This window comes from Gobio gobio (genome assembly GCF_949357685.1).
Source record: "Gobio gobio genome assembly, chromosome: 16".
Lineage (NCBI taxonomy): Eukaryota > Metazoa > Chordata > Actinopteri > Cypriniformes > Gobionidae > Gobio > Gobio gobio.
This window is the reverse complement of record NC_137109.1, coordinates 14,389,388-14,403,256: the sequence shown is the minus strand read 5'-3', so window position 1 is coordinate 14,403,256 and position 13,869 is coordinate 14,389,388. Positions and strand designations below refer to the sequence as shown.

Here is a 13,869-nt window from a genome sequence, read left to right as displayed (position 1 = left end):
TGATTTTAATTTGAAACCTATTTAATTGTTTTCATTTGTATTGTTTGTTTATTTTTTTCCCTTTTTGGTTTTGTTATCTTTTCCCCCTCTTGCCGCTCTATGGTGGGTATTGGTTCAAATGCTTGTCGTGAACCTAATTTAATCGCTGCCTGACTCCTGTGGCCTGTGGGTGGCACAGGGTTATTCTGTTGTATGAATTTATTCTCATGCAATTTTTTCAATGTGATAAACTTTGTTTAATGTGTTTAAGTGTGTTCTTATATTTGGTTTCACACACATGCTATGCATTATTAAATGTTCTTGTTTTATGCCATGAAACAGGAAGTTATTGTAACTGAAACATGCAATATCCAATCTGCCCCAAACTTAACATGTTTGATAAATGTCCTGGCCTGAACACATCTACAGAAATAAAGAAGGCACAGAAATAAGTGAAGTTATTAAACGTAATTTCGGGAGGAGTGCGCCCATCTAATCTTCCAATTATACCAAGGTATAAAACCAGCAGCTTACCTCTTCCCATTTTTAGTTCCTGCAGCAATCTCCTCTTCCCCTGCTCCTCCTTTTGTACAATTTTGCCTGTTATAGGGGGGCAATCGGAGCTTGGGTAGAATATCCTCTCCGAGCCCCTCTATAGCAGACAGCAAGCCAAAATCTATTTACCACTTTCACTAAGATTATATGGGCACACAAACTCGGGAAAGAAAGATTTGAGCTGTGAGATACGAGGCGAACAACAAATTGATTCCTCTTTTCAAGTCAAGTCAATGTTATTTATATAGCGCTTTTAACAATGCAGATTGTTTCAAAGCAGCTTCACAGTGTTAAAGGCACAATATGTAATGTTTCAGCATTAAGAATATAAAAAATCACTATATCTATGTTATATATTTTTTAAAGTTGTGTGTTTACATTATCCCGACAGTTCCAATTAACTTCTAAATCCAGAGAAATTAATATTTTAATTTGAAGACACGGGCCGTGTCTTTATTTCCGTTATGTCGCCCGTCTAACACGTCATATCCGCGTTTGCGTCTTCCTTCGGAACTCGGCGGAACCGCCAAACTCAAAGAGGAACCATGACAGTATAAGGGGAACACCCGTATAAGAAAGTCTGTATGATAATGGATCATGACTACTCTTTGCCTGTACGTTCTGCCAGCTCAACAAAGCGCAAACGTACGGGTGAAAAAAATGACCCGAGAAGATTTTGGGACAGTAGAAGAAGCAAGAGACGTGTAAACCTTGGAGAAGCCTTTGAAAGATGGCGAAATCTTCGTGACAAGCTCGGACTGCAGAGAGATGCTGATCTCGCTTGCGTTTTAATAAACAGGTAAGTTAAGTTACCATTCAGCTAACATAATAATCATATAATCATAGTATGCTGTATGTTTGCATATTGCATAGCGATCTTGACCACATTGAGACGCGTTTTGCTGAATACGTATACATTTTGTATTGTATCGGCGTTTCAAACAGGCGGATCCTGTGTTTTTGGAGACTGAAACAGCTATTTTTTAAAAACTGATTCAAAAGTATATTTTTATATGTATATTTGGTGACACGATGATGTCATGTGTAAAACGCAGATGGACTAGCTATTATTGGGTTTATATGTAGCTGGAGAAAGTAACGTTAGCTTCATATGGTAATATGCCACTATCTTGGTCAATTAATGTAAGGTGACCGTCACTTTTATCATATGTTAATACTAGCTACATATAATAAAGATTTAATAATGATCTACTAATTCATATATCTCTGAGTTCCAAAATAATTTATTAGAATGAGTGATGAACGTGGGGAGCGACAGAGCGCGTGTTCCAATAAACAACGTATTGCTGGTTCTCTCACTCACTATGTATTATTGGTTGGTAATGATAAACTAAATTGAAATTTATTTCCTTATTGAACAGTTATGAAAAAGGAGGTCCATCCACATCAACTCCAAGCAAAAGACATGCAATGCCCTTTCAAACTCTCTCAACCATTCCACCATCTAGTGAGTCATCATCACATAGGTAAGGTATACACAAGTTTTATTATATTACTTTTCCAGTTCGATACATATGAAAGTATAACAAATATCTGTTTTTTGTTGATGTTATTTTAAAGAGAAAAATGCATTCTGGAGTCTGATATTGAAGAAATTCCTATTGCTGAAATAGAACAACAGGTGCTGGATGAAAGGTGATTTTAAAATATTTTATAGAAGTAATAAATTGTTACTTTATGTAAAATTCATAATCGGAAATTACTTAAAGTCCTTTCACATTCAATAATTTCTTTATGAACACAAATTACACAAATAGCAGTTGTGGTGCAGAATTTAGTTTGCAAAACTTCGAAATAGTTTGTAATAAAATGTTATAATTATTATTTTTTATTATAGTTTTTCTAAAATGAGTGTTCATGATGAGTCCACCATTACCCTGAAAGAAGACGCTAATGATCTTCAAAACACAGTGTAAGTATTATTATAATCCATTATTTGTATATTACTCTTGTTTTATACCCATGATGAAAGCTCTCAATATTTGAAACTGAATCCTCCTAATAAACTCACCCTTTGTGTAATTTTATGTTTGATTAATTTAATTGTTATGTATTGGTCTTTGTATTTTTTTTATTTTCAGGATTGACTGGAGAGATAAAGATGACGATGGTGCTTTGGAATCAGCAAGTGAAGATAGTAGTTTGGATGATGACTACATCCCATCTATTTGTATGAGGTTTGTTCATAGGTTTCACCTTAGTTTAAAACTCTTGTGTGACTGCGAATGTAAGTTGCTAGTCTTGGATCAATGGCAAACTATATACATAGACTGTATGTTATTCCTTCCAGTTGAATGGAAGAGAAGTGAAACAATTTGGCCTATATATTGTATATTTTAGTGTAATGATGTGTTTATAATAAGTTTATTTTTACTGATATCATAAAAAAAAAAAAAAAATTTCCAAAAAGTAAACGCATGTTAATAATGCATAATGTAATAATTGTTTAACAATGACAGAACTGGTGGAGGAAAAAAAACATTGGAGATGATGGAAAAGCTTCCGTTCATCAGCCTGGAAGAAACGGTACTACTTTCCACTGAGAATGATGTACCGCCCCAAGAAGAAGATTTGGTCACGTCACCGTCTAGCTTACAGGTCTTGTGTGAGGATGATGTAATTGGACAGAAGGCATCTATAGTGTATCAATTGAACTTGAAACAGCTGGTTACGTGTCTAAAGCTGCCTCTTTTGAAATGCAATTTCAAAAACAAAGTGACAAATCAGGCTTGCCAGGCTTCAGCACCATTTGAAGTAAATCTGACTTCAAGAGGCACAGGAACAATCATTGAATGGGTGAGTCAAAAAGTATCTACATACCACAACAACCTATACATCTACATTATTTATTGAAATTTAATTTATACAGAAAAGTTGAGTTTGAGTTTGTCTAATTATAATATTGTTTTAATATTTTACAGATATGTTCCAATGGTCACAAAATATGGAAGTGGAACTCACAGCCCACACTAAAATATGGGATCCAGGCAGGGGACTTCATGATGGCTACAAATGTACTACTGTCTGGGAATAACTACTATAAAGTTTCCCACCTGTTCAAATACATGAACATGGGATTTGTTGGGAAGGACCTTTTCTTTAACATACAAGACACCTACTGTGTAGGAACAATCAGGGAATTTTGGGAAGTGAAGAGATCTACAGCGATCCAACGGCTGCAGGATAAAGACAGTGTTGTAGTGCTAGGTATGTCCCCTGGCTTCTTGAAAATAATTTCATTTCAAACTATATTTTTGTGTGTAATATCCTTAATTCATGATTTAGTTCAAATTTGTTGTTTTATATATATTTTTTTAAAGTACAAAGTATAAGTATATAAAGTATATAGTATATAAAGTATTTTTTCTAATCCATTTGGATCTGGTTTTTATTTTATCCTGTCTTGGACTATTTTCTAGTTTGTCATCGCATTTCTCATTTAGAAATCATTTTTGTTCTTGACTTTTACAGCAGATGGAAGAATGGACAGTCCAGGACACTGTGCACAGTACTGCACCTACACCACAATGGAGAATGAATCAAAGGAGATTATATCTGTTGTGACCATTGACAAAAGGCAGACCCAGCGAAACTCTGTAATTATGGAAAGAGAGGCTTTTGTAAGGACCATGGACAAGCTTCTAACTGAAATAAAGCTCACAGAAATTTGTACGGATGCTCACAATCAGATTTCTTCTCTTATGAGTAAGTACGGTAGTTATTATTTAATGAATAAATATATAATCTTTTGTTTAGTAGATGTGGATGTTTTTTTTTCTATTGCATATATTAGCTTCAAAATAACTTGTTTTTGTTTTGTTTCCAAGATCCTAACTCTGGTAGGTACAAGGACTCAGGAGTACTTCACTCATGGGATATGTGGCATGGTGCGAAGAATCTGGCCAAGAAGATCACAGCAGTGGGTTTTTATATTTTTAAAGTTTCAACTTGGACATGTGAACATATATTTATAACATATTCTAAATATGATTTTTTTTTTTTTTTTTTTTTTTTCATACTAAGGCAGGACAGCTGTCAGGGCAAAAAATACTTCTGAAGTGGACCAAAGACATTGTTAACCACTTTTGGTTCTGTTGTAAGACAGCAGAGACTGATGGCCATTTCAGGGTAAGTAATACATTTAAAATTTTATTCCAAATTCGTATAAATAAATACATAAATGATGTTTAGATTTACTCCAATATTGTTAACTTTTTTGAGGAGGCCTTTTAAAAACAAAGTTTAATCATATGGCTAGACTGACCATAAACTTACCTCACTGTCTCATCTAATCTGCAACTATTTCTTGTAGAAACTCTGGAGCAGTGTGCTTCATCATGTTACCAATGAACACACATGGTACCTTGGCAAATGCTTGCATGATTGTCTGGCAGAAAATAATGAGAAAGAATGGCCGGAGAGTGGGTCACAGGCTCACAAGGCACTAGAAAAGATTGTGCTTAACAAGAGATGGCTTAAAGATGTGCACAGATATCTACCTTTCAGGTAACTAGCTATAACCTCTAACCTCTTTATAACCTCTAGTCTGTGTTATAATTTTTCCGACATTATTTACACAGATCTACCTGTCAACTGGAGTCCTTTCACAACCATATACTTATGTACGCAAGCAAACGTTTCAGTTTCTCGCCATTGGTTTATGAGGCACGTACTCTCCTGGCAGCACTTGACTACAACCATCATAAAAACAGACCGCCAATTCTCAACAAAGAAGGCCAATTGATGTAAGATGACCAATAAATTATCAGTGCACACTATTCTTAAAAGCATATTTATCTGCAGTGTATAATTTGTGTAACATTTTAAATAATTTAATATATATATATATAACTTATTTTAAACTCAGGACTTTTTAAAGAATGCTAGATTTTTTTTATGTTTATTAGTGCATTCAAACTAATTACAACCTATATTGTAAATTTGTTTTATAGCTTACGTCGACAATACCAAAAAAAATCTGGGAGATGGACTGTCTACACCATGAAAGAAGAGAAGAACTACAGCTACATCCCTGATCTACAGGCAGCCATTTTGAGAAAAAGACTGGATTCTGACAGGGGCTGTCCAAGGCGGAGGATTCTACGTCCTGATGACCCTCGAACACTTGGACTACTTCCAAGTGTTCAACCTCCAGCTGTAGACACCATTGTTGAGTCCCACGTCAGTAGAGGCCTAGGTATGACCAGTGACCAGCTGAAAGTTTAAACTGTAAATACATTTCACTGAAACAAATTTGTCCTTAGACTGTAAAATAAGACTTGACCTATATTTTTACATGATGGGAAATTATACTTTTATTAGTATATTTAATATGTATATTTAAATAAAATTGTTTTCCTCTTATAGGGCCCGGCAATACACCTCAAGAGAACAACTGAGCAATTTGTTTTTTTAATAAAAACACTATTTTATTTTTTTTTTGGAGAGAAGACTCCAATTTTTTTCCGAAACATGACATGTAAATAAATATGACGCAAGTTTATTTGTTCAATTCCAACACAAGTTTTTATTTTTATTTCAAAAATTGAATTACTTGCAAATCAAAATCACCTTGTATGCTGCTCTAGATATTGATAAATAAATAAATAAACATCAAACACAAATGAAAACAACAACAGTAAGGTGTCTTTATGAACTAAAGTTTATAAAATTGTTTCTATGAACCCAGTGTATCTTCCAAATGGGTCTGGGTATTTATCCCGTATTCTGGACACACAACAGCTGGGGATGACAACACGGTTTCCCGCACCAAGGGCACCATAATTCCACAAAACAAAATTTCGGTAAGCGGCATAGCGGTATTCCCGGTTGTCCTCCCCAGGCAGCTGTGTGTCATGGAGAGCATAAATGTCATTTCTGAGACGCCGTGATAATCTCAGTACATGCTCATCTAAAATATACAATGACATGTGGGGTAATATACTGACGCAGTTGGCCTCGCTCTTGCCACAACATTTATTTTCCAAGTCGGATCCCATTTCCCTGCATCTTGAGCATCTGCACCATCCAGGCACACCTGGTAATGGAACTTCTGTTCCCTGAGCAGCTGGCTGGAGCACATCGAAGATAAGGCCAGGCTCTCTATCCATGACTCTGATCAAGAGTGAACGAGCGTCATCTGGATCCATATTCCGGATCTGCTCCTGAAAATAACAATGTTAAGAATTTAACAAATGTAACCCTGACTCTAAGAATAATCCAAAATAATTCTATTTTTCGCATTCTTGTCTCTAAATATATATATTTTTTAATTTCATTGATAAAAGGAAGTTTAATCTTATCCTGAGACTTGCAGTCTTCTCTAAGATACCTGTGTCTGGGACTTTCTTTCCTCTTGCAGCCTCTGCACCCTCACTCTGTCCACTTCAGAGATTCCAAGTGCTGCTCTAGTCCCTCTTCCTCTAGCTGCCTGTCTACCCCTGGTTGCACTGCTGTGTCCTGCAGTACTTTCCGCTCTTGTCGTCCCTCTCCTTCTACCTACAGTCCTTCCTCTTGGTGCTTCAATCCCTACAGCAGCTCCAATCACTCCTGCTTCACCGATGACTTCGACTGCTCCACTTGTTTCTGCTCCACTGCTTGCTGCTCTTCTGCCTGCTCTTGCCTTTCCCCTAACTACCGGTCTTCCTCTCCCACTCACTCCAGCTGCTCTACTTGCCCTTCCTGTCCCTTTCCTAAAGTCTTTCTTTCCATGCTGGGGACTCCACGTCTCATCGCTAATATCTAATGATGCAATTGAGGCATCCGGTGAGGAGCTATCTGTCTCTCCCTGCAATATATTCACATGTTGACAGGAAAAAAAACATTATTTTTAGATGTTAACTCATACCCCATACTTGAGTAAAAAAATTTAATTAATTGTTTTTTTGTCTATGTAAAATTTATAAATTATATTGTATTATATTTTTAATTTATTACTTGCTTCATATGGGTGTTTTTTACTATTCATTTATTATAAATACCTACATATTGTTTGTTCTTTGTCTTTGCTAAAAAGTTAGATTTAATATAATACTTTGTTTTTAATTGTCAAATATTACTACAAAAAAAAAAAGAGAGAGATAGAAGGGACATGATCAGTTCACCATAGGTCTTTTTTATTTATTTGATAATTACAAAATAAATGTTTAACATTATAATTCGATAAGTACAAAACCATAGCAATAAGTCTTATGGTCACATAAGATGCATGTGTATGAGATGTACATCTTATGTGATCATAAGACTTATTGCTATGGTTTTGTAATTATATAATTACAGTTTTCTTTACAACACGTTGTTGGCATAGCACAATATAATATAAGTGCTACCTAATTGTGAATTAATTTGACAGCGAGCTGAAGTCTCCAACCCTCGTTCTGGAGAGCAAACGTTACCATCCTGTACGTTAGGTTTTCAATCCAAACACACACAATGACACCTGATTCGGCTTATGAAACCTATAATTATTACAATTACATGTGATGAAACACGTTTTGTAGCGAAAAGAGTCTGGACAACATCTCTCCAGGACGAGGGTAGTAGATGTCTGATCTAAACGTTAGAAGCAGCGACTCAAGTTGATAGACAGAATGTTCGACGAGCGCGGATGCCATGTCAACATACCTATAATTTGAGTCACTCAAATTATGATGCGCGGTTAATATGTCAACATACCTATAATTTGAGTCACTCAAATTATGATGCGCGGTTAATATGTCAACATACCTATAAGTCACTCAACTTATAGGTATGTTGACATAGCGACCGCCCGCACAACATTCTGTCTCACACATTAGCTAACGTTACTGATAAGTTTGTTAACTAACGGTAGCTCGCTGCTATTTCATTACCCTGATAGCAATAGACTTGATTACATAAAGTTAAAAGCCATAACTAAACGTAACAACAATAGAGATGCAATATAACAATACATTACCTTGTCAGTGAACATGTTTTCTGCTGGAGATGCCAGATTCGCTGGTTGACAGTAACAATGACAACAACTCCCATGAGCCCACGCACTTTCCCGACGTCATCAAAGTACGTCTGTTGTTATTATTTTGAATGAGTGACCCCTAGTGGCCAAAAATTACATACTGCACGTTTAAACAGGAAAATAATGCAACAGAATTTTATTCAGCCGGATAGTACGGTGGCCGAGAAGTGCAAAACAAATCACAATTCCGAAAACAAAATAACAAATTATAAACGCAAAGTCCAAAAGCAAATTAACAAGTTAGAAAACACAATAACATTTCCGGAAACAAAATAACAAATCAGAAAACACAATGACAATGAAAGTTTTGTGAGTTTTCGAAAGCGATTCATTTGGGAGAATAATAATAATAATAATAATAAACTTTCGAAATCCAATAGGGTCCTCACACCATCGGTGCTCGGGCCCTAAATATGAAAACAAAATAACAAGTCAGAAGACACAATGACAAATCTGAAAACAAAATTACAAGTCAGAAAACACAAGGACAAGTCAGACAAAACGGAAAAGGTAGGTATATGTGGCGAATGGAATACTGACCGCTGAATGGACGAGACATCTGTTAATCAAGTCATGCAGAACGTAGCTATGGCTACAGCAGCTGAGGCAGGAGAAAGTTGATTTGCGTGTGCAAGTGTAAATATTAGAGCGTCTCTTTTTTAAAGGCTAATTTTGTGCGATTAATTATGGAAAAAGAAAAACTTTCATATTAAATATGCCTACCACTGTCTGGTTGAACCCGATCTGATAAGTGAGAAAGCAAGCAAGTTCGAGTCTCCCTTTTCCCATCCCTTTCTCTTTCATATGCCCATCGCTTATCAGCTTGGAGAGGGCGAGAGGCAGGGCCGGATTTACCACCGGGCCGATTGGGCCGGTGCCCGGGGGCCTCCGACCTCTAGGGGGCCTCCAAGACCCCACTAACTGTGGCTTCATCCCTTTTTTTTTTATTTAAAATTAAAATAAAATGAATGAATGAGTGTGTGTTTGTGTGTATGCGTGTTAACAATAATTTATTTGCACACAAAAAAGTATCATGACCAGTATCGACTGTGTCTGATGAGCTTACTGCGGAAACTGTTGATAGCTGCAAGACATGCGGTAGAAGTGTGAAAAAAAGAGAGTTGAGGACATCGGAAAAAAACGACATAAGATTAAAAAAACGGTGAAGCCACAAAACGGAAAGTAAAAAGGGAGAAGGATACCAGAGAGGATTTAATTAGCATTATTCCAACCATCTCCACTTTTTTCAAAAGTCGGCTCGACACAGATAAAGAGCCTGCACGGCGCACCGGCGGTGACTGGTAGGTTAACGTAGGCTACATTACCGTAGGCATCTATTACTTTTCCCCCTTATTAAAAACCCTGATTAAATGCTCGGCGCAGAAGCCTTCCGAATCTGCGTCCACCGACTCACCTCCTAAATAAATATTTTTTTCTGATTTAGCTAGTGCGAGCTAGAGGCAAGCCCAGCACCTTTCATAAACTAAACTTTTCATAAGATTTCACCACCCATCTGTCCCCGTACGATATGTTGCTTTTTAAATCATGTAACGTTGTTGTATTAATGTTGACTGTTCATTTGTAGGTATGACCAGATACGCTTTCGAGGCTTATCTAGTTGAGGGTAGCCTACATTCACGTAATATTTCACATATTTTTTTCTTTCTATAATTATATAATTATATAATTTGTCTTTTCCCGTCAGATCACTGCAGAAGTATCGCTTTGTTGTTTTTAATCTTTAAGCTAATATTTAATCGTTAGGCTGATTAAATCACTATTTTATGTGATTAAAAAGCGCTTTTTTAATGCATTTTACATAAACTATTTGCTCAAGTAGCTACTAATAATCATATAATCTAACTTGCAGGGCTATTATTGGGGTTATAAGTAACTAAGTTAACTCAAACTAAAACTAAGAACATGAAAACATGTTAACTCAAGTAAAATAAAATAAATTTTTATTTCAGCTAGTCATTTGTCATTTCCATTTAGTTTAACTTGATTTAACAAAATAATTAAAACGGAAATAAATGTCAATGTCAAAATATTTGAGAAAATCAATCAAATCAGAGTAGGCGGGCTTTATGAACGCACAGAAGCTGCTGAGGCTGAGCGCGAATTTTGGCAGCACGACTCGACGTCAAGTGCGAGATATGAAGCTAAACTAAACATTTCATATTTGACAGCTGCTTCTCTAAGTCAGAAATGTTCACTCAAATTAATAAACTTTTGTCTAATTTCGACATTTTCAATTGAATTGGCCAATGTAATGTCATTTAAAATATAGCTAATTAACAAATAAGAAATATTAACAAAGCCGTTTTCATCCGATTAGGCATAAGATTAATAGTAATGAATGTGTGCATATTGTAAATTAATAATTCCATTTGTAGCATTCAGTAAATAAAAAAGTTCAGCTTTTTTCACAGCCTGTATTGGGCAGATTAATAATGAATGTGTGCATATTGTGAATTAATTTAATAAATTTAGTTACCTAGCTTAGTAGCCTTCAGTAAATTAACATGTCTATGAAAATGATTCATAAAACATATAAATATCAGTAAAACATATGTTTTACTGTCTTCACTGACAAAAATGGAAAAAACTTTATCATTCATATCTACCCACTGACATGGTTTTCAATGTATTGCTATATCAAATTTTTTGGCGTTCAGAACAACTTAAATTGCACATTAGGTAGATCATAGAAATCAATTTTTTTGGGGGAGCAAGCCAATATCCTAAAATGCAGTTAATAGTAAGAATTGGACCCTAAACTAAAGTGTTACCATTTTTTTTATACCCTCACTGGGGGCTGAGCCCCCATAAAATTAAAATCCTAGAATTGCCCGTTTTAGTCAGAATGATTGCACTACTATTCTATTGTGCTTCGTTTGATTTATTCAATTGTGTGCGCTCATTCACGGAAGCTTGAATTTTAGCGGAGATTCACTTGCAGAAAGCTCGTCCTCTCCTGACAGCGCTGCACAATTGATCGAATTTGTAATCGTGATTACAATTACGGAGGCCACAATTATGTAATCGTTCAATAAAATGTAATCGCAATTACAAAAAAAAAAAGTAACTTAGGCTATAGGCCTATTATTCAGTGTAGCTACTTTTCTTTCGGTTATATTAAAATTTTCTTATATATAAAATTATTATTAGGCTATATATATATATATATATAGGCAAAAAAATTTTTTTTTTTTTTTTACTTTTTTTATTTAATGAAATCAAACAAATGTAGCCTATATTTGAATGTAATTTTGAGGCTTTATGCTTCAGAAAATCAACAAAAAAAATTCTTAAACGCATTAAACAGCACAAATCTTTTACACAGGGCAAACTGCTTAAAACTTGTTAACTGTGTTACCAGTTATTTTGAAGCCCTTAATATAAGCTTGTGTCATGTTTAGGACAAATAGTTTTTTAAGCTGTGTGAGTTTGGGCCACGAGTTCTGGGGGGCCTCCGATTTTGTGCCCAGGGGCCTCTGCTTTCTAAATCCGTGCCTGCATCCAACAAGTCTAACTTAACAGTACAGAACACTGTAACTTATCTACATTTCAGGGGGAGGGATTATACAGCAGGGGAGGAGACACTCTGAACAATACAATGCAAATGTTGTATAGGAAATAGGGACACACCCCAAACATTCCTGTCTCATCAGTCCTAATTCAACCAGCATAACAGTGTCATTCAAATGCATAGATGCTAATCCAATCAGCCAAATGATATTGTGCTCTGAGCTTATGCTAAATGGTCAGGAAGTGCATAAAGACAAAAGACTTAATGTCTCAAACAATTACACTGCCTGACTTAATCTCCTTAGAATGCCCTCAAGTTTACCTCAAAATGTAAAACACAATATAGATAAAGTTTTCAGTTATATTCTATTACATTGGAACCTAGATATAACAATTTATAAATTTGTAATCCCACACTATTCATGTGGCAGGTGTAACAGGTATTAATTATAACTTGTGTTTTAAATTAGATTCACACAAAATCCTATTTTTTCTACTACATCTGTATGTGAGAAAAGAAAAGAAAATGTTTTTTTTATTTTTTTATATAAACTTAATTAAATCTTTACGATACAAACAGAGGAACACACAAATAGAGTCATTAATACAGACAACAAATAATAGATAAGAGCAGAGCCAGGGGGAGTTTCAAATAAATGCATTAAAGATAGAGCATAACAGAATGATTTTAGCAGCCTTCTTTTTTTTTGAATCATGGATGGAATTGATGTACTGTTCCGTCTCCTTATCAAAAGCAATAAAAGAGGGTTTAGAATTACTAAATTTGGCTTTGTGAATATGATATTTCCCTAAAATGATCAATAGATTAATTAGGTATATTTCTTTGTGTTTTTTACTCTTTGTTATCATGGAAACCAAACAGTACATTTTTCAAAAACAAAGAAAAATCAGCAATAAGTTTAACAGTAAAAAAGTATCGGGACAGATCTTTCCGGAAAGTGATGGCAAAGGGACATTGCCAGAACAGATGTACCATTGTTTCTGGACAAATTCCACAAAAAGAACAATTAACACATATGTCAGACTTAAACCTAAGGAGATAATGCTTAGCAGGATAAAACCTATGTATGATTTTGAAAGAGACTTCTCTTACTTTATTCGTAAGGAGGTATTTGTAAAGAAGATTACAAATATTCCCCCAATTCAGGTTGTCAACAAAGTTAGACCAATAGGGAACAACATTAAGTATGCTGGTGACATCTCTCTGGAATAAAGAGCGAATATTACGATTATTATTCCTCATTTTGGTTGCAAAACATAATTTACCAACTAAGGTCAACTTGGGGTCCAGATCTGGTAGGCAATCTGGTTTTCCAGCCCCTTTTAAGAGAGTTAAAATACCAGAAGGGATAGCATCCATAACAATTGCAAACTCTCTTGGGGTGATTGGAATGCCAAAAGTGTTAAGGAATTCAGAATAATTCAGCATTAAACCACTATCATTTATTAGTTGGGACACTAGAATTATGTTATTATTGAACCAAGTTTTATAAAATAAGGATTTATTCTTGAATTTAATCAGCCGATTATTCCAGATGAAGCACCTATGTAGCGACTATGAGTCAGATAAAATAATAACTCAACGGGGAATTGAATTAAAGTGAAATAGACTCGAATGACACTATAATTTATAAATAATTCAGAATTAATGTTTACACCTTAACTTATTCGTCCGCCGATATGTAAGAACTTAAAGGGGCTCTGTTAAAGGGAAACATGTATATTTAGCTCAAATGAATGAATTAATGAATTCATAGGGAATTTTG

At 35.1% G+C, this 13,869-nt stretch overlaps 1 protein-coding gene across 1 annotated transcript; it reads left to right on the top strand.

The window, feature by feature from the left end:
- Window positions 1–799: 799 nt before the first annotated feature.
- Window positions 800–6,855, top strand: LOC307140327 (uncharacterized protein). The gene is made up of 14 exons (XM_079839772.1): window positions 800–1,333; window positions 1,917–2,021; window positions 2,116–2,190; window positions 2,393–2,467; window positions 2,637–2,732; window positions 3,015–3,351; window positions 3,477–3,762; window positions 4,027–4,260; window positions 4,383–4,474; window positions 4,579–4,683; window positions 4,868–5,061; window positions 5,136–5,300; window positions 5,508–5,752; window positions 5,923–6,855. The coding sequence occupies exons 1-14, from the start codon at window positions 1,119–1,121 to the stop codon at window positions 5,952–5,954; spliced, it is 2,256 nt and encodes a 751-aa protein (XP_079695898.1). The 5' UTR covers window positions 800–1,118; the 3' UTR covers window positions 5,955–6,855.
- Window positions 6,856–13,869: the final 7,014 nt, after the last annotated feature.

What these genes read in the sequence shown, in the direction of transcription:
- LOC307140327 (XM_079839772.1), top strand. Translation starts at nt 1,119, where the DNA reads ATGATAATGGATCATGACTACTCTTTGCCTGTACGTTCTGCCAGCTCA. An exon ending in GCTTGCGTTTTAATAAACAG is followed by an intron (nt 1,334 to 1,916) that starts GTAAGTTAAGTT and finishes CTTATTGAACAG; the next exon opens with TTATGAAAAAGGAGGTCCAT. An exon ending in ATCCCATCTATTTGTATGAG is followed by an intron (nt 2,733 to 3,014) that starts GTTTGTTCATAG and finishes TAACAATGACAG; the next exon opens with AACTGGTGGAGGAAAAAAAA.